This window comes from Marmota marmota, unplaced genomic scaffold (genome assembly GCF_001458135.2).
Source record: "Marmota marmota marmota unplaced genomic scaffold, marMar, whole genome shotgun sequence".
NCBI lineage: Eukaryota > Metazoa > Chordata > Mammalia > Rodentia > Sciuridae > Marmota > Marmota marmota.
Genome location: NW_026000142.1, coordinates 1,367,452 through 1,394,754, shown reverse-complemented (window position 1 = coordinate 1,394,754; position 27,303 = coordinate 1,367,452). Strand labels below are relative to the sequence as shown.

At 41.0% G+C, this 27,303-nt stretch overlaps 2 protein-coding genes across 2 annotated transcripts in view; both read right to left on the bottom strand.

The window, feature by feature from the left end:
• Nucleotides 1-6,224: 6,224 nt before the first annotated feature.
• Asb4 (ankyrin repeat and SOCS box containing 4) overlaps nucleotides 6,225-27,303 on the bottom strand; it is a 70,671-nt gene continuing 49,592 nt past the window's right edge. The window contains exons 4-5 of the mRNA XM_015488231.2: nucleotides 12,557-12,670; nucleotides 6,225-8,430 (exon numbers count right to left, since the gene is read on the bottom strand). Coding sequence (XP_015343717.1) covers nucleotides 8,242-8,430; nucleotides 12,557-12,670 — 303 coding nt within the window. The 3' untranslated portion in view covers nucleotides 6,225-8,241. The remainder of the gene's footprint in view (nucleotides 8,431-12,556; nucleotides 12,671-27,303) is intronic.
• LOC125611359 lies at nucleotides 16,800-22,825 on the bottom strand. Its single transcript, XM_048785962.1, has 2 exons — nucleotides 21,951-22,825; nucleotides 16,800-17,003 (listed from the first exon to the last, which is right to left on the bottom strand). Coding segments are annotated over exons 1-2 (837 nt in total). The 5' UTR covers nucleotides 22,786-22,825; the 3' UTR covers nucleotides 16,800-17,001.

The window sequence follows — 27,303 nt, the reverse complement described above, 5'->3', positions numbered from 1 at the left end:
GCACTGACCGTCTGACTCTGGGTCTAGGTGGTCCTCTATTCCACGACTAAAACACTCAGGGTCACTCCAGGTGAACTGGGCTGCACAAAATAATCACACAGAGACAGAGAAATACCTTTTCCTTGGGTCCTGTGATAGCTCCTCTGACCTTAGGTGTCCGTGAAAAGAGAGAAACACATGCTGAACCCTTTTATTGGGAAGAAGCCATTCAAATGAGGCAAGGGGTAGGATTACAAAGGAACAGGTGAGTGTGCTCAACCTCTCCGAGTGCCACCTACTTCTAGGGCCATGCCTTACTATCTGAGCGTGGGAAAAGCCTGAGTCACCAGTGATGGCACTACCGCACCAGTGATGTTTCAGATCCCCGTGGTGCCTCGGGACTTAAAGGTGCATGCATTTGGAGTGGTCCCCCAACTATTATCTCAGGAAGTAATTCTTCAGTGCTTTTCCCAAAGGGAGCACTCATTTATAACCCTAGGTGTGATTGACCGAGCAGAGCAACAAACGAGACACCTGTAACCCAGAGTGGATGTTTTTGCATTTTCCCTTGCGTTGCCAGGGACAGGTGGGCATATGCATGCCTAATTTTGGAGGGTCTGCTCCTTGTTACCTCTCTGGTAGTTTTTGTTTTTAGCTTGGCCCCAATCTCTCACCTGTAAGCTACTGCTAGAAGGAAAACGAAATCTTCCAAAATTGGGGTTTTCAAACTGGGAACACAGAATCAAAGAAAGGAGAAAGATGCACAGAATGTCCCAGTTGATGCATGGCCTAAAGTGTAAACTAAATGCAAATTTTGCAGCAGACACCCATCTCATCGGTTGTTGACAGTCCCCAAGAGTATAGCAGCATGGCCTCTATATTGCTCATATTGAAATCCAACCGGAACAGAGGCAAAAAGCACACACACACCCCAAAGACCCAAGAAACAAAAAGGGATGGAGGAAGAAAGAAGGGAAACTGAATGAACAGAATGATTAATGAAATTGGCTACTTCAGGGCTACAGAGAGAGAAACTCACTGCAGTGTTGTTCTTCTTCTGTTTTTCCTTCCCATAAGATACCCACAGGTCAAATCTCTTCCCTCTACCCAGATCTCATTCTAATAAACAGCAGAGTTGATTTGTTTGAAACTACAACCAGGAGATAAAAGAAAGTTGCTATAGATTATCTATTTGTTTTCCTTGGGCCTTTAGGTTTAGATTTCTTAAGGGTCCATTTTAGAAATGAGAGCTCCCTGTAGTCATTCCAGCCGCCAGTAACCGCTTTGATTCAGGGCAGGCGGAAGTTCTCCCACAGTGCCTCCTTCAGACCACACTGCCACAAGCAGAGAACGATTGACAAGTCAGTTTGAACCCTTCACTTCAGAGAGTGAGTTAGTACCCCAGGAAAACTGTTAACGGTTAAAGTGCAATCAAAATCAAATGTTGAGCCGGGTACAGTGATGCCCACCTGTGAGCCCAGAGACTGGAAGCTGGGGAAGGGGGGACACAAATTCAAGGGCAGCCTCAGAAACTTAGCAAAGGCCCAAAGCAACTTGGTGAGACTCTGTCTCAAAAGAAAAATAAAAAGGGCTAGGGATGTGGCTCAGTGGTAAAGGGCCTCTGGGTTCAATCCCCAGTACAAAAAAAAAAAAAAAAGGTTTTGTCTTTGTCTTCAGTCTTTGTGTATTGTTCATATAAATGTCTTAGAAACTCTGCCCTGTATTCTCTATATTCTACATAATCACCACATAGCAGAGAAGGGTACTTTCTGACCATTTATTGGGGATTAACTACATACATTATGCTGTTTAAAATGAATTACTTATGTCATCTTATTTAATTCCCTAAAGGGCCGTGTGTGTCAGGTCTTTAATCACTATTATCTAAATTGACACTTGGGTTTAGAAACTGACTGAAGGTCATATAGACAATAATGGCATGACCAGGGAAAAAACCCAAACCATTGAAACCCAAAGTCCTTATTTTTTCCCCTGAGCCCCCACTGCAGTGCTAACACAAGAAGCAAACCCTCCCAGGTTTTTTGTTTCTTTATCACAGAATTAGCCAGAGAGGTTACTGAGAAACATTTTGCTGATGCCTAAACTTTCCCTGATGGATCATCCTCAGAGGCCCTTCACTGTCCGTCTGACTTCGCAGTACTGGGATGTCTGGGGCCCCTGCAGGACTGTGATTATGTCAGCATTTCCGTAAACCATTCATCACTTGAATACTGCCACACTGAAAACTGGAGCTAGCAGTCTCGCAACTCCAACTTTGCTTCTGTTCTGAATCCTCAGATGCCCTGGAAAAGATTCCTTTTTTATAATGTCATTTAAAAAAAAATAGTTAGCTTTTAGTGCACACCTATAATCTCAGCCACTTGGGAGACTTGAGACGGGAGGATCATGGATTCAAAGCCAACCTCAGCAACAGTGAGGCTCTAAGTAACTCAGTGAGACCCTGTCTGTAAATAAAATACAAAACAGGGCTGGGGGTGTGGTTTAGTGGTTGAGTGTCCCTGAGTTCAATCCCCAATATAAAAAAAAAATAGATAGCTTTTAATATTTAAAAAAGGCAATGCTATAATCCTACTTTCCACTCAATAAATCAGCCCATAGAATTGGAGTGTTTTACATGATTAACTAGTGGTATGTTGACATATGTTTTCCTAAAGCTTCAGAATTTATATATTTATTTACATATCTATTTATTGATTTATTTTGACATGGAAAAATGAATTAAGGGTGATGATGAAGGCAATTATGTGCTCTGAAACATGATGAAAATGTTTTAAGGTAATAAACTGCTCTATAAATTTTACATAGTTGTATCATAAAAATTATTAGTATACAAGCTGCAAGATGGGGAGAAGTATAATTATGATGGTGCTTATGAATTTATTGGCTCCCCAGGGTACTCCTCATGATCTGAGGCATTTCACCATTTGGTGCCAACCAGCCTTTCCAATGTCTTCCACTGCTCTGGATGACACCTGTTCCCTGACTACTTACATCAAGTTTGTGTCATTGGTGATGGTGAGTGTCATTGTACATCCCAGCTCCAACCTTAGTGAGGGCTACTCACTATTGATAAATGCTATCCTGGCTAATGACAAATGCACAGCAGGTTACCCAGACCCCACCCTTCTTCAGGTCAACCAAGGTCATCTGCCTGCATGCAGCCTTCCCAGGTTCACAGCAACCTCTCTCAGCCTTCCACTCCAACACCTCTTAGGACCAGGACCACCAACCAGGCTCACTGTTATGCATGTGCACCTGTCAGGATCCTCATCGGAGAAGCAACATACACTCAATAGAGATGATTAGAGGGAATTTAATTAAGGACTGTTTATAGAAGTGTAGGTAGCATAGAAAAAAAAATCAAGGAAGGACGCCAAGGCACTTGGAACAGGGACAAAAGCAACCAAACAGAAAGCTTAACTAGCCCTAGGTCTGAAGGATTTGATGGAGGAAGCAGTTACCATAAGCCAGGGAGAATGGTAGCTTAGGAGAGAGACTTTTGACACAAGGTATGGCCTTGTCAAAAATCCAGCCACCAGCAAGGGGCCCAGCAGAGAGGGAGCCAGAAAGGGTCCCAATGTCCTGCTAATCTCCCTATTGGATGAACCCAGTGGGTAGGCAATCCAGTTGTTGCAGTCCAGGGAATTGATCCTGCCATGACCTGGAGAAGGATAGAGAGAAGGAGAGCTCAGTTTCTACATCTTGTTGCCTCCATAAAATACATTATAATTTCCACTTGGTATCCACCATTTGTTAATCAAATACTGACTTTCTGGATCCCCCAAGTCTGAAGCAGGACACGGAATGAGTGTCTCCCTCGCGTCTCTGAGCAGACAGGGTCTGGGCCCCTGAGTCTTCTATCATCTGTGTGGAAGATTGCCTTACACGTCCCACAATGATAGTTCTGTTTTGTCTGCTCTTTCCTGCTTGATAAGCACTAAAAACTAATCCAGGAGCATCTTTAATTTACAAAGTACCAAATGCCATCACTACTTCATTTCCTTGGCTGGATTAGCATACATTTGCATAGCTGTTATCCAATATCACTGAGGCATACCTCTATCTGAGAAAACCAATTAGTAATGAACACACTTAACCACACCTAATCCACTTCATGTTGCTAAAAAGAGAGAGAAAAACAGCCACTTTTTGGAGAATGGTTTTGCATGTTTTATGCATTGCTTCTTTTTGGTGGCAGATGTGACCAAATATGAAGAAGGCAATTTATTAAAGAAATATAGATTTTTGAAAATCATTTTTTAATCAACCATTTTATTTCAGGCTATAGGAAACAATAGTTCAGTGAGATAGTATCTAATAAAAAGAAACAATATATATTTTTTTTTATTCTTGCTTCTCATAAAAACTAATCAACAAAAACATTGAAGCTACTAAAAGTGAATCTTACCAAGACTTGGTAAAAACACTCCCCTCCTTCCATCCCCATTTAATCCAGAACTGTATGTGTAGTAGTACTGTATAAATTCTTGCAAGCAAAAGGATCAATGAATGAAATTCTCTCCAACCGTCCCTGTTCATTCATTCTGATGTGCAATAACCGTGACCATCGGGATCCTCATTGCTAATCCATACTCCTCCACTGTATGGTGATCTCCTACTCTTTTCCCCATTGAAGAAGGAAACAGCTGAACAATCTTCTCTGTCCATGTGGTAAATTTTCAATTGATCCCCCACAGCCTTCATAAAATAATAAAAGGAGTCATTGCCTCCTTGATAAACCCACTTACAAAGGGAAAAGTTTAAAAAATGAATCCATTTGGCTTGTTTCCTAATCCTCCACATCAATGCTATTTCTACCCCTCACTCCTCATCTCAAAAAAGCCTAAGGTCAGGGACCTGGTTCATCTTGCTTACCCATTGATTCCCAGTGGTCATTGGTGAGACAATGACCAATGACAGTGGTCATTGGTGGGTCATTGGTGGGACAGTGGCAGGCAAGTTCCTATCCCAGCATGATAGGAGCTTGCCTGCTTCATTTCCCAAAGTGAACAGAACTCCTTTGTGTCTCATTCACAGTGACAGCATCACTCTAAGGATATAATACCCTACTGGTAGAAACCTATCCATAAATTATAATGATTGTGACAATGACAATAGTAAAATGCTTAACTGTCATGCTCAGTTCTATGTGTTTTAATGTATTAATTTAACCCTTGAAATAATCCCATAAATGTGAAATGAGATGGGAGCCACTATTATTCCCATTTTACAAATGTGGAAGTGAAGGAAGGGAATAATTATATCATTTCCCCTAAATTATAGGTCAAATGCGAGTGGGAGCTGGTCTATGAGCCCAGATAGAAAGACACTGAACATCTAACTAATGCACCTGTTTATCGTCTTATAGAAAATGATGAGGAATTCCTCCCAGGCATTAAGTACGATGTTTGCATTTCAAAGAAAATGAGTGAATAGTCAAGAGTCATTTTTTAAAAAGTTTTGAAAGTGTATGAACTTAGGACTTTTGTGAGTTCTTCCCAATCAGATGAGTAATACAAATATCAGGCTCAGCTGTCTTTTCCAACACTGATAACCCGCTGCAAATGGTTTGTTGCTTTTCTGAGCACTACCATTGACTTTCCACTGCTGCGTTTTTATCAGAACCCACTGGGTTCAGGATGGAAGGACAAAGTGGAGATGTAACACTAGGTGATTAAAAAATAAAACAGAGTCTGACTAGATCCAGAGAAGTGAGAAAACCAGACAGGTGGTCTTTTCTTCACATCATAGCCTCTATTTGGCGTGTAACTTACAGAAGATTGATGGCTTTTTCTTCAGGACGTTAGATGTCTATTTACAGGAAGTTCTCCCAGAAAGCAACACAGGCGTCATGAGGATGTAATTTCTTCTGTTGCTTTGCCCAGGGTTGAGAGGATTGTGAGAATGAGGGGAAATGAAAAACCCCAGGACAATAGAAGAGGTGAGAAGTGGAGGAGAGTGAGTCAGCACAATTTGTTCATTATTATTAAAACACTCTTTTCCCTGTAGCACTAGCCTGGGTTTTACTTGCTTTTCCACCATCTTTACCCTTTACTTTCTTTGGAAAGCATTATTCATTCACGGGCACAACTCTTCATTCTCTTTTTCTTTTTAAATGTTGAAGGAAGCAATGAAATATGTAAAGTTCTTCAGTGTCACTGCTGAAAAGTCAACACCGTGTTAGGAAGATGAGTTTTATCAGTAAATAAACAGTGCTCAAAGAGGAAAGGAAAGAGAAGAGCTTTATTTAAGTTCTGTAAAGTTCAAAAATGAAGAAAAAAAACTCACTTTAAGTCCACAAATAAACATTTCAAAATGAGTATTCACATATTCTATGCTAGACTGATATAGATGTTTAAACACACACAAGCTAGCTGGAAACATTACTATCTCCCCATAGGAGGAACACCACCTCCCCTCCTCCTCAACATCAGCTTACTTGTCTAAGTCAGTATGTCACAGATTTTTCTGCCAGAACATTCCCGACAATGGAGGAGAGCTTGCAATCCTTCAAATGTTCCTCGGTGTGTTCTATACCGCTCTCTACAAGTATACTACTTTTTGAAAGTTCATGTTTTATATTAATAATTCATGCAAATTCAGCATTCTGTCCTATGATAGAGAGCTCATATTCTCCTAAGTTAGTTGAGTAGAACTAATATTTCAAAAAGATTATTATATCTACCTATGGTTTTTCTTCCACAGCACAACTGGGTAGGAGAATCCCAGTTCAGAAGCACAGCCTACTGGTAGTCTAGTGGAATATTTGACCACATCTCTATTCAACACACAAGCATACAAAGTTATATATGATGGAGGACCACACAAATAAAAGACACCTGCTTGCAACTGGCAAATATATTTGTTTGCACTTAATTACTTCTGCTTTAACCTATAAAAAAAAAAAAGCAATGCTAAGACGCAATAAACTTGTCTAAAAGTGACTAGCAAGAACAAAAAAAGTGAAGCAAAGTTAGCCTCATAAACCAAGAGACCTAGAGGTGAATTATCTACGTTCCTCTTTCTAGCCAGTCTGATTAACACACTTATCTTTCCAAGTTTCTCAAACTTGTACCATTTTCAAAAACTCTATTTACTTCCTGAAACCAGCTGTCACTAGCAAAGAGCTCCTTATCTTCTAGCTAAAACACTCCACGTGTCAGTCTATTACATAAAAAGAGCAAAATAGCTGACCAAGTCTTTCCCCTTACACCCTTGCTATCAATAGCCCACTTTCCTGACCTTCCTTGTCCTACATACAGGAGCCACTGAGTAGGTATTATTTTTCTCAAAGAGTCTAGGAAGGTACTAAATAGGAAACTAAAATAAGACAATATCTGGATGTTCAGGGACACTCAAATACTTTTACCCTAACCACAGCAGAAGATCCCTCTACTTTACACAATCCCTTCACTCTTTATTATCATGCTTCAAAGAAAAATCACACACTTCATGTCAGAAACACAACTCTGAAAGCAATAAACATGAGTCTGCACCTGTACTCTTGCCCCGATCTCTTCTATAGCAGTTGCCTGCTCATAGGTCCGGATCCTCAAGCTAAATGGTGAGATCCTGGAGAGCAGGAGTCCCATTGACTCATCTCTGCATCTCCAGTCTCGCTTAATGGGTGTATATTGAAATGGCCATTCCTGACTATTAAGTGGACTGGTCTTCCCTTCTCATTTCTTATCAGACTCAAAGATCTCCCTGTTTTGCCTGTGCTCATGTGCGTTCTTCACTAAAATTGAGGAGCCTGGTGTGGGGAATAGGAGTTTGCAAAACTACTGACAGTAATTACTGCTGAATGGTCATGAAGGAACACGCCAAGTTTAAGAGGCCCATCACAAAACCTGCTATGTTGCGAACTATATGGTAATGTAAACTTATTACTGATAAGGTAGAGAGTGAGAATGGTTGTAAGAAAACATGGGTCCCTGATGAGATAATATATGCAAAGTTTAACATAATGTCTCCGGCACCTAGTAAGAGTGCTATACCTGTCAACTGTTACTGTCATACCAGTACCTTGTGAACACATTCTTGTCTTTGAAAATTCCTTAACTTTCCTTGTTTATTTCCCCTCACCATGATACTCCAGGATTAATGACATAGTGTTTTTAAAGTGTTTTGAAATCCCTGAAGTGTTATAATCAACCCAAGTACCATTTTATTTATGCAAACTGTGTCTACCCAGCGAGTCCACTTAAATATCTAGGATTGGGAACTGCTGTCTCATAAGGCTTAATAAATGATTCCCTCTGGCTCTAAAAGCAAGTACTTTTTCAATGACAATGGGAGGGAAAGCAAAGGAATTGCTTTGTGACATCTGTTGTGTAATGCTCGTCGAATGGCACATCTCGATAAATGCATGAGGGTTCTTGGAGAGTTGCAGCATACGGTGAAGAGAGAGTGGTAGAAATCAAAGTATCTCTGTAAAGGAAGGCAAGACAGGTTAACGTTACAAAGGCCCCACCGTTTATATGAATAAAAATCAACAGTGATGCATTCAATCCCCACTTTATACCTGAGGGCAGCCTTCTAGGGTCTCTGATGTTGAGACAAAATTAAACATCAAGCTGAGATGAGGAGGTAAAAGGAGGTACATAAAGAGCCAGGAGGGGAAATAATACTGCACAACTCAGAACCCAGGAAATGAGAGAAAACATACTTACGTGTGCTATCTGGATCTTTTCAAATTAATCTAATATTATTTCATGTCCTTTATGTGTCTTGTGTGACCTCTAAATTCATATATTTAATGGGAGTAGAGGATTAATGAAGCTCAGTCAAGTGAAGCAACTTTTAAAAGTAAAAGAGCTTAATAAGTAGCAGAAAACAATTGCACACCTAAGCCATCGACCTCTAAGTCCAGGGAACTTTGCACTCTATACTTGATGCCTCTGTGTGTTGAGGACAGTCTGTGATTTTAAAAGCAAGGACAGGGTGCTCTGGGGAAGGACTGCTTTACAGAGACAGCAAAGTACATAAGTCTACAGGTGAACTTGGCTCTGCCAGGGGCTTTCTGTATGACTCATAGCTTGTTTGTAATATCCCAAAAGTCAAATAACTACATCAAGGCATTTAAAAGTTAGTAAAATAATCCACAGACACTACTAAAATCCAGAGTATCATCAGAAAGTATTTTGAAAATTTATACTCCAATAAGCTAGAAAATCTGGAAGACATGTAAAAATTCCTAGAGACATCCTACCCTCCCAAATTGAACCATGAGGATATAGAAAACTTAAACAGATCAATATCAAGTAATGAAATTGAAGCAGCTATCAAAAGCCTTCCAACAAATAAAAACCCAAGACTAGGCGGATTCTCAGCTAAGTTCTACCAAAACTGTAAAGGAGATGAATACCAGTCCTCCTCAATAGAAAAGGAGGGAACACTGTTGAATTCATTCTGTGAAGCCAGTATCACCGTGATACCAAAACCAGAAAGAACACTTCAGGCCAGTATACTTGATGAACATAGATGCAAAAATGCTTAATAAAATATTGGCAAACTGCATACAAAAACGCATTTAAAAGGTAGTGCACAATATACATCTAAAAGTATTCCCCACTTGTTTAAATGGGTGAATAGGAAAATTTGTTATAAAACAGCAAATCAATCTCCTTTCCCTTAAAAAAAATTTGAAAAGGAAAAAAAAAAAGTGCACCAAGATCAACTGTGTTTCATCCCAGGGAGGCAAGGTTGCTTCAAGACATATAAATTAATAAATAGACCACATAATCCACCACATAAATAGTCTTAAGGATAAGAATCACAAGCTTATCTCAATAGATTCAGAAAAGCATTTGACAAAATGCAGCACCCATTTATGTTTAAAACACTAGAAAAACTAGGGACAGAGAGGACTTACTTCAACATTCTAAGGCTATATACAACAAACCTAGGGCCAATATCATACTGAATGGATAAAAAAGCATTTCTTGAAAGCATTTCCTCTATAACCAGGAACAAGATAAGGATGCCTACTCTTACCACTCCAATATAGTCCTTGAAACTCAAGACAGAGCAATTAGGCAAGTGAAGGAAATGAAGGGGATACTAATAGGAAAGGAGAAGTCTTTGTTTGCTGATGACATGATTCTAAATTTAGAAGACTGTAAAAACTTCACCAGATTTCTTGAGCTGGTAAATAAATTTAGTAAAACAGCAGGATATAAGATCAGCATATATAAATTAATCACTTGCCTATACTACAATAGTGAATCTGCTGGAAAAAAAATTAGGAAATCTATCCCATTCACAATAACCTCAAAAAACATAAAATAAAATACTTGGGAATTAAGCCAATGAAAGATGTGAAGGACCTCTACAATGAAAACTATAAAACACTGAAGAAAGGAATGGAAGAACTTAGAAGATGCAATGACCTCCCATGTTCTTGAATGGGCAGGCTTAATATTTTCAAAATGGCCATACTACCAAAAGTATTATACAGATTCAACGCAATCCTCATCAAAATACATTCTTCACTGAACTAGAAAAAGCAGTTCTAAAATTCATTAGGAAAAATAAGAAACTCAGAATAGCCAAAGCAATCGTAAGCAAAAAAAAAAAAAAAAAAAAGCAATGTTGGAGGCATCACAATATCAGACCTCAAATTATACTACAGAGCTACAGTAACAAAAACAGCACTGTACTGGCACCAAAACACACATAAAAACCAATGGAGCAGAATAGAAGATACAGAGACAAACCCACATAAATACAATTATCTGATGCTAGACAAAGGTGCCAAAAACACACTAGAGAAATGATAACCTTTTTAACAAATGGTGCTAAGAAAACTGGTTATCCATATGCAGAAGAATGAAACTTAAATCCTACCTCTCACCCAAAATTCAACTAAAAGTAGTTCAAAGACCCAGGAATTAGACCAGAAACTTTGAAATTGCTAGAAGAAAATGTAGGCCCACTGAGTTCCTTAACAAGATTCCTAAAGCACAAGAAAAAAAAAAAAAAAACAAGAATCAATAATCGGGATGGCGTCAAATCAAAAAGCTTCTGCACAGCAAAGAGAACAATTAAGAGTGTGAAGAGAGAGCCTACAGAATGGGAGAAGATATTTGCCACCTGCTCCTCAGATATGGCATTAATATCCAGAATATATAAAGAGCTCAAAAGCTTAACACCAAATAAAACCCCAAATATCCCAATTAATAAATGGACAAAATAACTAAACAGACACTTCTCAGAAGAAGAAATGAAAAAATGTTCAACATCTCTAGGTAAATGCAAATCAAAACTACATTGAGATTTGATCTCATTCCAGTCAGAATGGCAATGCTCAAGAATACAAATAGTAATGTGTTAGCAAATATGTTGGGAGAGAAGTACATTTGTACATTGTTGGTGGGACTGCAAATTAGAGCAACCACTCTGGAAAAGCAGTACAGAGACTTCTCAAAAACTAGGAATAGAACTACCATATGCTCAGCTATCCCACTCCTCAATATATATCCAAAATATTTTAAATCAGCATACTATAGGAAGACAGCCACATCAATGTTTATAGCAATACAGTTCACAAAGGCCAAACTATGGAACCAAACTAGGTGCCTTTCAATAGATGAATGGAGAAAGAAAATGTGTTATGTAAACACAATGGAACATTACTTAACTAGAAAAAAGAATGAAATTATGGCATTTGCTGGTAAACGGATGGAAGTGGAGACTATCATGCTAAATGAAATAAGCCATATCCCAAAAGTCAAAGGTCTAATATATTCTCTGATATGCCAAAGCTAATCCAAAATAAGGGGGAATAAAGAAGGAAAGAGAAGGAAAAAAGGGGAAGGAATTCCATCAAAATAGAAGAAAGGTTGGTAACTAGATGAAAGGGATTAGGATGGAGGGAGAGACAGAATAAGGGAAGAATAGTGGAATAAATCTGACCTAATTTTCTTATATACATATATGAATATACCACAGTGAATCTCACCATCATGTATACCCATAAGACACTAATTGATAAAAAAACCTATAAGTAAATAGCAGAAGGATCAGTAAAATAGAGGGAAAGAAAAAGGTGAAGGAGAGAGAAAGGAGAAGTACTGGGGACTGAATTATAGCAAATTATATTCCATGCTTTTATAATTATTTCAAAATTAATCCTAATATGATATATAACTAAAAAGAAACAATTTTTAAAAGGAAGAAAAAGTTGGGTGAAATGATCTACACAAAAAAAAACTATAATTTCCTGGTTTAAAATATTATATAAACAACCCCAAATCTTATTATTTAATTCATCTAAATTGATGGAAAGTAATACTTCCACCTTTCTTTCTTTATTCAACTTGACCTTAAATAGAGAAATTCCCTGAGAGACTTCTTAATGTTGTATGTTTGATAAAGCTATAAACTTTCTATCAAATATATATAAACCTGAATTTACAACCCTTTTCTCATTATATTTGAAAAGATTTTTTAAATATTCTCAAAAACAATATTTTTTATTAGAAATTTCCATACTTGAATTTCAGTCTATCAATACTTGGTAGTGAAAACCATAGGAAACAAATTGATTATTTACCTCCAAGTCATCATCCGGGATGGCTCTTCTCCACTTTATGTTCCACCTGATGTGTTCATAGGCATTGACCACCACTTCAATTGCTTTGGGACAAGAATGGCAAGCCTGTATCACCTGCAGGGGAAGCACAGAGTTTCAGTGTTCAATGCACACATATGGTTCATGCATTCTGCTCACAGAAACATCAAGAATTCATAGCTCATGGCTGGGTACAGTAACATGCATGTGTAGTCACAGCTACTTGGAAGGCTGAGGCAGGAGCATCCCTTGAGCCCAGGAGTTTAAAATCAAGCCAGGAGAAAGAAAGAAAGGTGCGGGGGAGGGAGGGAAGTGATTAACAGATTCCAGTCCTGCTAGGCTCCCTGGAGAACTTAATTTCTTTGATATGTCTCATGGTAGATAGGCCTATTAATAAAAGCAAACTACCTTCCTTTACCATCTTCAGTGAAAACGAGGTGCTAATAATGCAGCTAGGATCCTGAAGAATTACTTGCCCTGCCCATAACTGAAGCAATTTTGAGAGAGATGTTCTCAGAATATTCTTCCTGCTGCCTGGGAAACTCTCCTAGGTCTACAGAATATTTTGTTCTCAAAAATCTGAAAGTCAGTAATTCAAGGACCGAAGCTCATTGATGATCATGAGATAAAGCAAACGTCAGAGTAAGTAGCATGCGTGTTGACCAAAGGTATCTCCCAGTACATGCCTGAAGAGGATTAATGTCACACACTAAACCACACTCACTGGTTACTATGGAATTTTAACTTTCATGAACAAATAAAAGATGACATGAAACTTAGTTATTTCATTAGCACCCTGTTCAACAGTTCATTGGCCAACCAGAACACAGGAAAGTTGATTCAAGCTGGCTAACATGTCCTATAGAAGAAAGAATAATTTCATTTTAGATTTTAGACCAAACTGTATATTTCTTCAATTCACTTAACAGACGTTTGATGTGGCCATAAGGTTTGTATCTATCTCAACCATAGTCAAGTACATTATAATGGTAAATATATATATATATAAATACCCCCAAAATAAAATACATTGGTTCCTAGTGAGAGATTGATCATAAGGATGAAAGAAAAAAACCAATGGAGACAATTGGTTGGCCCATGTATGTAAGTGTTACTTTACATGGTTTTTAAAAATAGGAACTAAAGAAATTCTAAGGAGAACTGTTTGGATTGTGGCCGGTTAAGAAAGATTTCTTGGAGGAGTTGAATTCAACTTGCAGCTACGTTCCACCTGATGTGTTCATAGGCATTGACTACAACTTCAGTTGCTTTGGTGTGTGTCATGGAGAAGACTAAGGTGTGTGTGCACCCACCCTGCTTGCACAGAATCAACAAATATAGCTCTCCTGCTGAAACAGAGGTACCTCAAAACCTTCAACGAACAACAGTTTTATCCAACGGCTTTCTTCTTTCTCTTTTTCCTGATCATACAAAGTTACTCTCTAACTCCTGGCATGATACGTCAACAGGAGCCACACCTGTTTCTAGTTCATTTTTAATAATAAAAAGCCCTCCAGTCATTCTAGATATAAGAACAATGTCATTTCAGTAATTAAAATGTTCATTAACTGAACAATTGGAACTGCAATTTTTATTTCTAGGGTCCTCTCTCCTATAGCCCAGTCCTGCTTCAAGCTGTAAAACTCCTGTGGAAATGGAGGTTTTGTGGGTAGGATGTAGTAGGAATACTGGTTCTTTGCCCCCTGGTTCCTGGTACTCAGCTCTCTTTAGGTCTTTGGAATTTCCAGAGTTACAGAAAAATCTTTGGTTACATGCAACAAGCCCCATTGGTAAGGAAAGAACAAGTTTTGACTCTTTGGGTTTTGGCATGTTTTTTTTTTTTTTCAGCACTTCTCCTACCACCACAACCTCCAGGGAGGGGAGAACTGGAGGTCAAGTTCAATCACCAATGGCCAATCATTTAATCAATCATGACTATGTAATGAAACTTCAGCAAAAACTCCTAAATCAGGTAAGGTGTTTTGGCACACACCTCTAATTCCAGCCAACTCAGGAAACTGAGGCCAGGTGATCCCAAGTTCAAAGCCACTTAGTGAGACCCCAGGAAACTTAGCAAGACCCTGTCTCAAAATAAAATTTTAAAAAGAGGTTGGAGACGTAGCTCAGTAGTTGAGCAACCCTGATTTCAATATCCCATACCACAAACACACACACACCGGCACCTCCTAAATTACCCCACCTCTTCAATCAGAGTTTCTGGGTAGGTGACTACATTCAAGGGCTTGGAGGTGATGTGCCTGTGGAAAACAGTAGCTCTTCTCTGCCTCCATATTTAGCCCTATTGTTCTTCTTTTTTTCCTTTTGTAAATTTTAATTTGTTATGACAGTAGAATGCATTACAATTCATATTACACATATAGAGCACAATTTTTCATATATCTGGTTGTACAGCATGCACAAAACTCAACTCAAAGTGGATCAAGGGCCTAGGAATTAAACCAGAGACATTGTGTCTATTAGAAGAAAAAGTAGGCCCAAATCTCCATCATGTCGGATTAAGCCCCAACTTCCTTAATAAGACTCCTATAGTGCAAGAATTAATATCAAGAATCAATAAATGGGATGGATTCAAACTACAAAGCTTCTTCTCAGCCAAAGAAACAATCAGCAAGTGTCGCGACCCCTCGCTGGCAAGGGAAAACACGACACAGGATTCTTCTTTCAGCAGTTTATTCAGGCCTTGAGTCATGTATCATCTTCTAGCGCCCGCGCCCGACACGCCCAAGCACAGCTTAATAAAGCCCCCCGCATCCCAATCCCAAGCTGCCACGTGGATCTCTCTCATAGGGTGGTAAGGGATTGCGTGCCAACTCTCCATAAAAGGAGTTGTTTATCACAGGCCACAGTGGAAGCCGGCGCCATCTTCTAATGGCGGCCACGGTCTATAAGAATGGCTTACCACAGTTCCCCCTTCTATTTTATATAACAATGCAGGTGAAAGTAGAGGTCCTATCCCACTGTGCAGAAGTGGCTGCAATGTATGGTTCAGTCCTAAGGAGGCGCCTTCCCCAGACCTGATCCCATATCAGCTGACGCCTTTTTTCATAGGGCGGGGCGTGGACGTCAAACCCGCATGCAATAGGACATGCTTTCCTTGAGGTCCGTTGAGGGATCACTCAAGTGCAGTGCCTTGCCTCGCATCCTGCATCATGACGACGGCGAGAAGTAGGATAACACAGGTAGCCTGGTAATAATGACAAAATTTAAGTTGGCAACACAATCCCTAAGCCCCAGAGGAAGGTAAAGAGTCTGTAGCCGAGAAGAAAGACCAGTCCTGAAACCCATCTGCGTGCAATGGTAACAAGACCTGCAGAGTGCAAGGGCTATTCAGCACTGGGAGAGAATAAGGAAGAGGACATGCCAATCCCAGTGCAATGTGAAACTAACTTGGGGTGCAATGGCCCTGCCCAGAAATCACTGTTTAAGATGTGCAAGCCAGATTTGTGGAGAAATGCCATTTTCTAAGGCCGCAAGAGCCTGTACAATCATAGCCTTTTCTTGTGCATGGCGAGTTTTAAGGCGACAGAGAAGCCACAAACAAAGTATAACACCGAAGCAACACATTGCCCCAAAAATGCCCACTCCCACCCATTCCTTAAAGAAGGAAAAGGCAGAGGATAGCCAACTGGTGAATTGACCCAAAGTCACTGGTTCGACACGGGTACTATTCAAAACAGCAATCTGAGTTAGTTGAGACTGGATCAAGTTTTCTGCTTCCATGGACCAGGTTCCGGATAGATACTCCCCGATGATGCGGGAGGCATTTCTGGAATCATTAAATCTGACAGAGGTTATACATAAATGCGCACGTTGATCGACACAACCCAAATGTACTAGATCAAACAACTCCTCAACTTGAGCTTGAAGCAGATCTATCCTTTGATTAGCAGCCAGAATCCCAGATAAAATGTGTTGATTAATTCTACTTTGAGATTCAAGTATGGTGGATGTTTGTTGAATAACCTGATTAATAGTGGCAGCAGTTTGTACCTGGCTGGCCATGGCTACTCCAGCTGTAACTGCTGCAGCAGCAGATACCGCCACAGCTGTCACTATAGCTGCCGTAATTCCAAAATCTCTACGGGCTCTAATCAGTTCAACAATAGGAAAAGACTCTGGATCTGCAGTAACCGGAATCGGGACAAAGGTCGGAACTTTCATAACCACTGCCGTAGTCCAGGAGCCATTCCAACACTCAGACAAATAGCAGGTAATATTAGAACAATTAAGCATCCCCTGTGATGTATCATTAGCCAAAATAAACAGGAACGGAGATTGGAGACAGACTGCTGCGGAGGGTAATGTAGCATTAGATAATTGTGAATTATTTGCAGAAATTTTAAGCCTCCTACCTCGCTCCGAGTCTTGGGTACTGCCAGAAACATTAAACAGCCAACTTTGGACTCCTCGTAATTGAGCCAAAGCGGAAATATCAGCTGTGGCTCCCTTTTCATTGGAAATCAACCATTGAAACCAAGACCAACCTGCTCCTATAGAGGAATTATTGTTGGAAGAATTATACAAGTATCTTTTAAGAGAGGGGGAAAGGGAGAAACCTTTAGCGACCTGATGTTTCTCCCAAGAATGATCTTGGCAAGGCGTGAATGTTGGGGGGAAGCCACACTCAGGAGTGCAATAAGGAGAAGCCTTAAAATGAGTGGCATTAGAGGTCTGATTAGAAGGAGACAACGGAATTAACACCTGGGAAGTAATGGCCAGAGTGGTAATATTAAGCTCAGAAGTATTTGTCAAGTTTCCTGAGCCCTGGTTTTTCCCTGAGCTAATTTGTAGGAGCACTGCACCCAAAACTCCCTGCGAGATCCGACTGTACTGCAATGGGTCCTCCCAGTTAGTCAAGTTCTTAAGTTTTAAATGGATGCAATCACCCTTGGAAAAACTGAAGCAAAAAACTCCTGTGAGATTGATGCTGGAGAGATTGAAGGACCGATCTTGGTCCCCTCTAGGGGAAACACAAGGAGCAGACATCTCACATGAAGTAGAAAAAAGAGTGGGGAGAACACTAGAATTGCTATGAACCGGCATCGGCATTGGCCACGTTCGAGCTACCGCCCACCACTGCATTGATGTCCCCTGTACCATCGATATCAGCATTAGAATCAGGACACTCAGTAGAAGGATGGTCCTCATCATGAGATTGTTGTAGCGCCTCCTGTTGTTGGTTGATTGATGTCGGGACTCTTCTTGTCAGGCGTTCTGGAACCCACACCGGCTCCGTCCGGTCCTGTGGGAAAACACAGACAGAACCTCGTGCCCATGCCAGCACGGGATCAGGCCCATACCATTGTCCAGAAAGTACATCTTTCCACTTAACGTGCCCAAAGTTCGGGGCAGAGGGCGAACAGTGCCTAGTCGCAGCAGAGCGCCCTTGGATGTCCAAATTCAAGAAATTAATAGTAAATAGAGCCAGGGAGAGGCGCTCTTTCGGGGTGTGGCCTAAGCCAATTCCCCCTTTTTGTTTTATTAACATCTCTTTTAGAGTCTTATGAGCACGCTCTACAATACCCTGACCTTGTGGATTGTAAGGTAAACCATGGACAAGCTGGATACCCATCTGGCTGCAAAAGGAAGAAAATTGTCGTCCAGTATACGCTGGACCATTGTCCGTTTTAATGGTCTGTGGTAAGCCCCATGCTGCCCAGGCTTCCAAGCAATGCGTGATAACATTTCCAGCCTTTTCACCAGACAAAGCAGAAGCATGGATAATGCCAGAACAAGTATCCACAGACACATGGACATATTTAAGCTTGCCAAAGTCAGGGATATGAGTGACATCCATTTGCCATATTGTTAAAGACCGCAAACCACGAGGATTTACGCCCACAGAAGGAGGATGATGCAAAATGACGCAATTAGGGCAATCCAAGACAATCTGGCGAGCATCAGCACGGGAGATAGTAAAGCGCTTTTGAAGTGCTCGTGCATTAACATGAAATTTACTGTGAAAGTTTCTAGCTTGGTCTAAGGAGGAAACGAGGAACATCCAAGAAGGACGAGTAGCAAGGTCAGCTTGGGCATTGCCAGCAGAAAGAGCACCCGGTAAACCTGTGTGAGCTCGAATATGCAAAGGGTAAAAACAGGCGGAGCGATTCCAAATCAGTGTTTGAAGATGGAGAAAAAGGGAAGACATTACTCCTGATGTGTGTATGGGACCCACTGCTTCCAACACCTTTAAAGCTTGAACTACATAAATAGAATCTGAGATTAAGTTAAAAGGAAACGGACATTGTTCAAATACTTTTATGACAATTTGTAACTCCACCCATTGTGGATTGCCAGGAGCAAACTGATGTTGGATAGGAGGTTGATCATTTACCACATAGGCTCCAATACCAGTTTTGGATCCATCTGTAAAGATATTTGCAGCTCCTGGGATAGGCGTAGAAGAAGTGATTTTAGGAAAAATGATAGGATGTTCCTTAACAAATGTTATAAGAGGATGTGAAGGATAGTGATTATCTATCTCTCCTGGAAAAGAGCATCGCAATATAGCCCAATTATCCAGGTTAGCACACAAAACTTGAATTTGTTGACACGTATAAGGGACAATCACAGACGTCGGAGGAAAACCAAAAAATTGTATACTTTGTTGTATCCCTAACATAGCTAAGGAAGCAACTGCATCAGGATAATACTCAAGGGATTTTCCAGGGGATATACGTGGATGTATCCACAATAAAGGACCATCTTGCCATAAAACTCCAGTGGGTTGCCGTACAGTGGCGAGCACACATAATTGAAGAGGCTTATCCTCTTGAAGCCTGCAAAGGCTAGCATGTTGTATAGCCTCCTCCACTTTCAGCAGCGCTGACCTTGCTTCCTCAGTAAGATGCCGAGGGGAAGAAAGGTCTGAATCACCTTTAAGAATTTCATACAAGGGTTTTAATTCAGCATTGGGAATATGTAAATAACCCCTAATCCAATTTATGTCACCCAATAATTTTTGGAAATCATTTAAGGTACGTAAATTATCAGTCCTGAGAGTCACCTTTTGGGGTGTAATAGTTTTACAAGAGATACTAGCACCAAGATAATCAATAGAACCTCCTGTTTGTACTTTATCAGGTGAAATAAGCAAGCCCTTTGATTGTAATAAATGTACCAAATCAGTGTAAGCTGCTTCCAACATATATTTGGTTTTGGCTGCCAGCAATATATCATCCATATAATGTATACACTTTAACAATGGATACTTTTGTCTGAGTGGAACAATGGTCGCTCCTACAAACATTTGACACATTGTAGGACTATTGGCCATGCCTTGAGGCAAAACCACCCATTCAAACCTTTGATCAGGTTCCTCATGATTACATGAAGGCAGAGTAAAAGCAAAACGTTCGGAGTCCTGAGGATGCAATGGAATGGAAAAGAAACAATCTTTAATGTCTATACATATCACTGGCCAATTTTTTGGAATTGTTGAAAGCAAAGGCAAACCTCTCTGAATGGGTCCCATGAGCTGCATTTGAGCATTAATGGCCCGTAGATCATGTAACAACCGCCATTTTCCAGACTTCTTTTTAATAATAAATATGGGTGTATTCCATGGAGAAGTGGAGGGCTTTATATGTCCCAACTTTAATTGTTCTTGTACTAAAGCATAAGCTGCAGTCAATTTTTCAGAGGGGAGCGGCCACTGAGGAACCCACACCGGCTCCCCTGTTTTCCAGGTAATGGGCACCTGATCCTCAGCGGCCCCTAAGAAAAACCCAGCCCATGTCTATCAAGTTTTTGTTGAGGTTCTAAAGGATGTCTACGCCCCTGCAAATTTTTTCCTAATCCAAAACCTGGTCTATATCCCATGTCCTGCATTATCTTTTGGGCAACTGGTGAATATTCATTACTAAGTTGAAACCCCATGTCCTTCATAAGATCACGTCCCCATAGAGAGATTGGGAGATCGAGCACATATGGTTGAAAAGTGCCAGAACGTCCTTCAGAATCTTTCCATGATAAATGCCTGCAGCTGACTTGTGGAGCTTGAGCGTATCCCAAACCTCTTAGTGATTGATCTGAGAGCTGCACCGGCCACCCCTTTGACCAGTCCTTTAAAGCAATTATGCTACGATCTGCCCCAGTATCTAGTAATCCTAAAATTGATTTGCTTTCTATAGTTAACTTTAAAGTAGGACGGTTCTTCATATCTAAGGACAAGTAAACGCAATTCCCTCCGGTGGTTCCAATCTCATCACTTGTCCTCAAAAAGGAATCAGCAGGAAAGCGGGTATGTAAACTGGGTAGAATTAGCAATTGGGCAATCCGGTCTCCTGGGGAAATGGACACAATGCCTTTTGGGGCCTCCACCATAACCTTCACTGTTCCTACCGTGTCCGGATTAATAATCCCAGGGAAAACATGAAGGCCTCGTAGGATAGAGGAAGCACGCCCAATCAGCAAGCCCACAGTGCCAGGTGGTAAAGGTCCTTTAAATTCAGTCTCCACCAGTTGGACTCCCATTTTAGGTGTTAATACGAGTCTGGCGGCGGAGCAGAGGTCCAGTCCCGCGGCACCTGCAGTGGCTCTCCGCGATTCTTGGGATGGCGCAGGGACGGCCATGACTCGGTTTCCATTGTCCCATTTTCCATTGCCCCATATATTTGCGGGCCCTGGGGTCGGGGGCCCCCCCGGCCGTTTTTTGACATGTTTCTATCTTTTAAAGGTTGACCATGTATATCTCTGACGGACCTACACTCATTAGCCCAATGCTTTCCCTTTTTACATCTGGGGCATAAGCCCGGTTGACGGCTAACAGAGGTGGGCTCAATTTTGGATGTTCCCTTCTTGTTAGGACATTCTCGTTTAAAATGTCCTCCTTGACCGCACCCAAAACACTTTCCGGCAACAGGGCTGGATTTATGTGATAATTGAAGGACAGCAGCAGCAAGGCCTGCATTAGTTAACGGCCCACCTATTTCTCTACAGACTTTCATCCAGGCCTCTATGCCTTTGTTTTTATAAGGAGTAATAGCTGCTTTACATTCTTTAGTACATTGTTCAAAGACAAGTTGTTTAATCAAGGGCATTGCTCTATCAGGGTCACCAAAGATTTTTCCTGCGGCGTCCACCATCCTGGCAACAAAGTCTGAGAAAGGTTCTGTGGGGCCTTGTATAATTTTTGTCAAATTGCCAGACACTTCTCCTCTATTTGGGAGTGATTTCCATGCACGGATACAAATGTTATTAATCTGTTCATATACCTCAGGGGGGTATCCTGTTTGTTGATTAGCAAACCTGCCTTGTCCCAAAAGCATATCCTTATCCCAGGCAGGGCGTCCCGCTGCATGATTTTGGGCAGCTTGCTCTACTGCACCCTCTAGCATAAATGCTCTCCAATCCAAGTATTTCCCTGGGGAAACACAAGCGCGGACTAGACTAGCCCAATCTGAAGGAGTCATGCAAAATCTAGTAAGTCCCTCCACCTGAGTAAGGGTGAAAGCGGCATCTATGCCATAAGTGCGGACAGATTCTGCCAAGGTTTTAATTATCTTAAAGTCTAAAGGCTCATGATATCTTCCCCTGTTATTGTCCTGAAATACAGGGTATGCAAGTCCCATATCTGTATTAACTGTCCTCCAAACTTGCGCATGAAAAGATCTCCCGGAACCTTGGCTCCCCCCCACATACGGGGGTGGGGCAACCGGCACCATATCTTCTTCTAGATATTCTACCTCCTCCTCCTCAGAGTTTTGTTGACCGATATTAGCTCCCTTCCCCTTCTTACAGTAGGCCTTTTTCTTCTTTTTCATTTTTATCTTACGTAGTTGTTGTAACAATATATCAAGGTCCTCAGAACTCTCTGAGTCGCTTGTGTTCTCAGGCGTTTTTAATTCGGTCAAGTCTGGGTAGAGCCTTCTCCTATTTTTATTTTCAGGCTCTTTTGCCTTCTCACTACTCTTACTTTTAATACTCTCTGCCACTTCACTATGCGATCCTTCAGATTTTTCCTCATGTAGTTGCTCAAGAACAGCCTGACCCTCACTCACAGCTTCTTGGCATTTACTATCTGCTATACATCCTCTAACTAACTTCCAAAGTGGTATAACACCACCCTCTAAGGTGCCTTGCTCACGAGCGAAATCTAGACCTTTCTCTAATTTGTCCCAGCTAGGAATCGTAAGACTCCCTGAAAAGGCAAACCAAGGAGCTGCTATATCAGCTTCTCTCAAAAACATCTGCAAAGTGCTCTGCTTTATCTTAAGTCCTTTTGAACATAGCAACCCATCTAGGGCCAACAAAATTGGGCTTGAAGAGGTAGCGCCCATAATGTCTCCAAAGATATAATGAAAGTGAAAGTACAAAAATCCCGCTCTCTCCTTTTCTACGGAGGAGCGTTCCGTTCTATGAAATCCCCGCTCTCTCCTTTTCTACAGAGGAGCGTCCCGCTACTTATTTGCGGATTCCCACTTACCTGGGAACTTACTGGTGCACCACCCTGACTGCTGAAAGTTCTGGATCCTGGGTTCGAGGAATATGTTCCCCGTGCGGGCCACCAACTCTCGCGACCCCTCGCCAGCAAGGGAAAACACGACACAGGATTCTTCTTTCAGCAGTTTATTCAGGCCTTGAGTCATGTATCATCTTCTAGCGTCCGCGCCCGACACACCCAAGCACAGCTTAATAAAGCCCCCAGCATCCCAATCCCAAGCCGCCACGTGGATCTCTCTCATAGGGTGGTAAGGGATTGCGTGCCAACTCTCCATAAAAGGAGTTGTTTATCACAGGCCACAGTGGAAGCCGGCACCATCTTCTAATGGCGGCCACGGTCTATAAGAATGGCTTACCACAAGCAAGTTCTTTGTGGGCACATACCTGGGCACGTTTTCATTTAAAACCTACCCCACAAATGGGCCGCCATGGGAAGTGACCCATACCAGTGAAGGTGCTTCTGACTCCCAATGAAAACACTTCTCTCTCCTATGCCACTGGACAAGCAGCTCTAGTCACAAACTTGCTCCTTTCACTTCCTTCATCATGAGTTACATATCAGTCCTATTTTCCCCCTTGAAGAGAGAGATTGTAAATTAAGCTCTCTAAGGAATCCTCCTCAGACACCTCTGAGAAAAGGAGAAGGCGCTTAGTCCTCCACCATCAGAAGAAAGTCAAGCCTCTGCATGTCAATGACTCTGAAAAGAAATTTTCTTCCTAATTTCCTGGTCTGTTTCAACCCTTGACTTCATGTTTTTGAGAAAAAGATCACAAAACTAGTTTTTTTTCCCACTTCCTTTACTAGTTCTTCATAAATCATCCAGCATCACATTTTTCAATGTAGAGTAGTGAGTACCTAATGTCTTAGAGTCTCATGAAAAATGATAACAGAAAGATTATTATTTTAATACCCAGGTTAGTTAGTAAGTGTGAGTGTGTGTGTGTGTGTGTGTGTGTGTGTGTGTGTACGGTGGTCAGCTCAAACAGAGGGCCCCTGTCAGGAAAGAGTCAGAGCTAAGAGCAGGTACAACAAAGGCAGCTGACACTGGAGGGGCAGTGTGAAGACCTTGGGAAGGGTTAGAGCCAATCTATTCCCGCCATTAGGAGGCCTTTACTGAGTACTATGTTTGATACTATGACAGTAACTCTGAGAAGTTTATGACCTGTTTTTTTGATTTTTGTTTTTTGGGGTTAATTTTGTCTTCAAGGAGTTTACAACCTAGCTGAGGAGAAAAGACAGAAATTTCAAAGAGTTAGAGAGCAATATAAGTCAGTAAATAATAAAAGAACTAACTCAAAGATCATCAAGTGTCCCTTGAGCGCCATGAGCAAAAGCACAAAGGAGAAAACAAGCACATCAAGGGCAGCGAGCAGGGAGAGGCTGGAGGGGGCTGGGAGCAGCGGCTCAGCTGACATCAGTGTTAGCCCTGGAAATGGAGAGCAGGAAGCCACGGGAAAGAGTCTGCATGGCCTCGTAATAATCAGATATGGGCAATAGAGAATACAACGTGGAAGCTTAAGGTCAGGAACAAATAGGGTGCCCCTGATAGACACGAGAAACCTGGAAGGGCATAGGAATTTGGGCATTGAACAGATAAAGAGCAGGAGGATATTTCATCTGTAATGTCTTAATGTCCACCAAAAATGTGCACAAAGATGGTTCTGACAAGAAGGCCAGGGTAGAGATGGAGCTTTGTGCACCCCCAAAGCATGTGCTGGCTAAAGCTGGGATGCTGAGCAAATTCTAAGTGTATATGAATGGAAAAGATCAAGGACCAGCTTCAGAAATCCTAATAAGAGGAGGGGAGACGGAAACTTGAATGGCAGCTACCACAATTCAAGGACTTCCTATGTACCAAGGACTGTGTTGCATCTCTTCAGTTTAGCTTGCTGTAACCTCGAAAGTTTAAAAACACAGGTGGAGAAAATTGACACTCCAGGTCACTTAATCAGTAAAGGGTAGAGTCAGGATTCAAATGCAGTTCTGCACAAGTCCAAAGTGAAAAGAGAACTAGACATATCAGGGTAAAAGATGCCAAATGAACAGAGTGTTCAGACCTGGATTGTCACTGGGGTTGTGAAAACCCCAGAGATGAAGACAGATTAAATATTAACAGATTTGATTAGAAGGCCAAGTTACCAGGAGTCAGGTAAACAGAAACAGGAAAGGACCAGATTGTGCGATAGAGGATGGGTGGACACTTGTAACTGGGGCTGATCCACCCTCATCTTTAAGACCCCTCACTTCAGAGTGTAAGGTTCTAGAACCCTAATAAATAACTTGCCCTTCTGAATTAAGAACTCATTAAAAATGAAATGAAGATGACAAACAATTGGAGATTAGGCTGTCGTCTTTATTACGGATGAAACTGACTACATGTTATATGTTGAGTTGTGGGGCCACACAAAGCTGGACTAACTCTATCCCCAAATTAATTTTATTCCCCAAAAGTAAAGGCCTCTTCCCTAGAAGCAGAACTCGTGCCTGCAAACTTGCCACTCAGAAAAAGAGAGCAGTCAGACATCCTCTAGGTCCAAGGTATATTGAGGAAAATCACTTCCTCCTCCCCACTGGTCAGTCTGTTAATTGGAGTGAAAAGGTCAGGACAGAAGCTGATGGGGGGGTTACTGACCAGAATTTTCCTTATAAAAATTTGAGACAAAGGAAAGGGCTGTTCTCTAAATAATACATAAAATTTAGCTTCAGTGGGAATCAGGAACAAGAAGATATGATGAGAGGATCATCAGAAGGGGATATTACCCCCAAAAAAATTTTTTAAAAGAATTTTCTGCATCTAACACATCTGTATATGCCCATCCCTTCCCACACACCTGGGTGGCTTGAAATTGGCCATGATAAGAGTGTTTACAACACAGAAATCACCAGGTCATGTTTAAGTTTAATCTGTATTGGAAACACAGCCTCCATTAATTTATTAAGCCTAGATACCAATGACACAATAAATCAAGGCCTGCTTAGTATTATAGTGTTTTCACTATACAGACAAGAACACAGATATATACAGTAAAATAATTAGGAAATGCAGAGAATAGAATTAGGAAGTAACAGGGTTTTTTTTTTTTTTTTGCTTTCTTTTAGTATATTTTACCTGTTTTAAGTTTATGATTTGAGTTTTAATAATGGCTGCATGTAACAATCAGATCTCAAAACTTTTGATAATTTCACACTCAGGTCTCATAGGTTACTGGAGCCCAATTCCAATACAAGGTTCTTTGAATACTCCCCATATTTAAGAAGCTCAGTCACAAGCCAAGACAGACTCAATGTACACACTGAAGGTCTGAATCAGTAAAGGCATCAGAAGTATCCTGCCCCATGATCTGATCCAAATGACCAAGATGTGAACACTGATTTAATGAGAGGACATATTCACAAGCATATTCTGGGTACAATTCATAGAGTCGTGCCACTGACCATGGCTTTTTAAGCAAGCAAAGAGCAACCCTGTATTATCAGTCCATAATGGGGTAAGAGGGTTACTGGAGCCAGTCACCCACTGCTAGTGGACCTCTGAAGACCCAGCATTCCTGAGCCTACAGAAAGTGAACTGGAAGGATCTGAGTTCATGACCATGAGGTGGGCAGGTAATTTCACAACACCATGGTCTGTGAAAATTGAGGTAAATGGGGCTACTCTTTTCTTGGGGTTGTGGTGAGGATGTTAGAGATGTACCTGTAAACAAAAGACATAGACAAAAGCTAAAGCTTCCTAAATGCTGAGCACTAGTTATAAACTGCCATCATAGCATAACAAAATGTTAAGAGTTGCAAGAGACCCTAGAGATAAAACAGTCCCCCTAATATATGGAGATGAGGAAATTGAAACGTGGGTTTTTGTTTAAAATTCAAAAGAATTTCCTTGTTAATTCAAAGATTTTGCTAATACTCAATATGGAATAGCATCCATACCATAAAGACTTCCAGACACATTCATTCCTCTGTAATTGAGGAATCCAAAAAATAAATAAATAAATAAGTTACCAATATGGACATGATAGCTATAATTAGTCTATATCAAAAACATACTTATTCTAAGCCTGGTGCAATGATGTACACCTGTAATCCCAGCTACCTGGGAAGCAGAAACAGGAGGATCTCAAATTCAAGGCCAGCTTTGGCAACTTAGAGAGACCCTATCACAAGAAATAAAATAAAAAGGGCTAGAGATATAGCTTAGTGGTAAAGCCCTTGCTGTGTGTTCAGTGCTCAGTGCCGCACCAAAAAAAAAAAAAAAAAAAAATAAA

Coding starts and splice junctions, on each gene's coding strand:
- LOC125611359 (XM_048785962.1), bottom strand. CDS start 22,785: ATGTTTTTGAGAGAAGCTGATATAGCAGCTCCTTGGTTTGCCTTTTCA.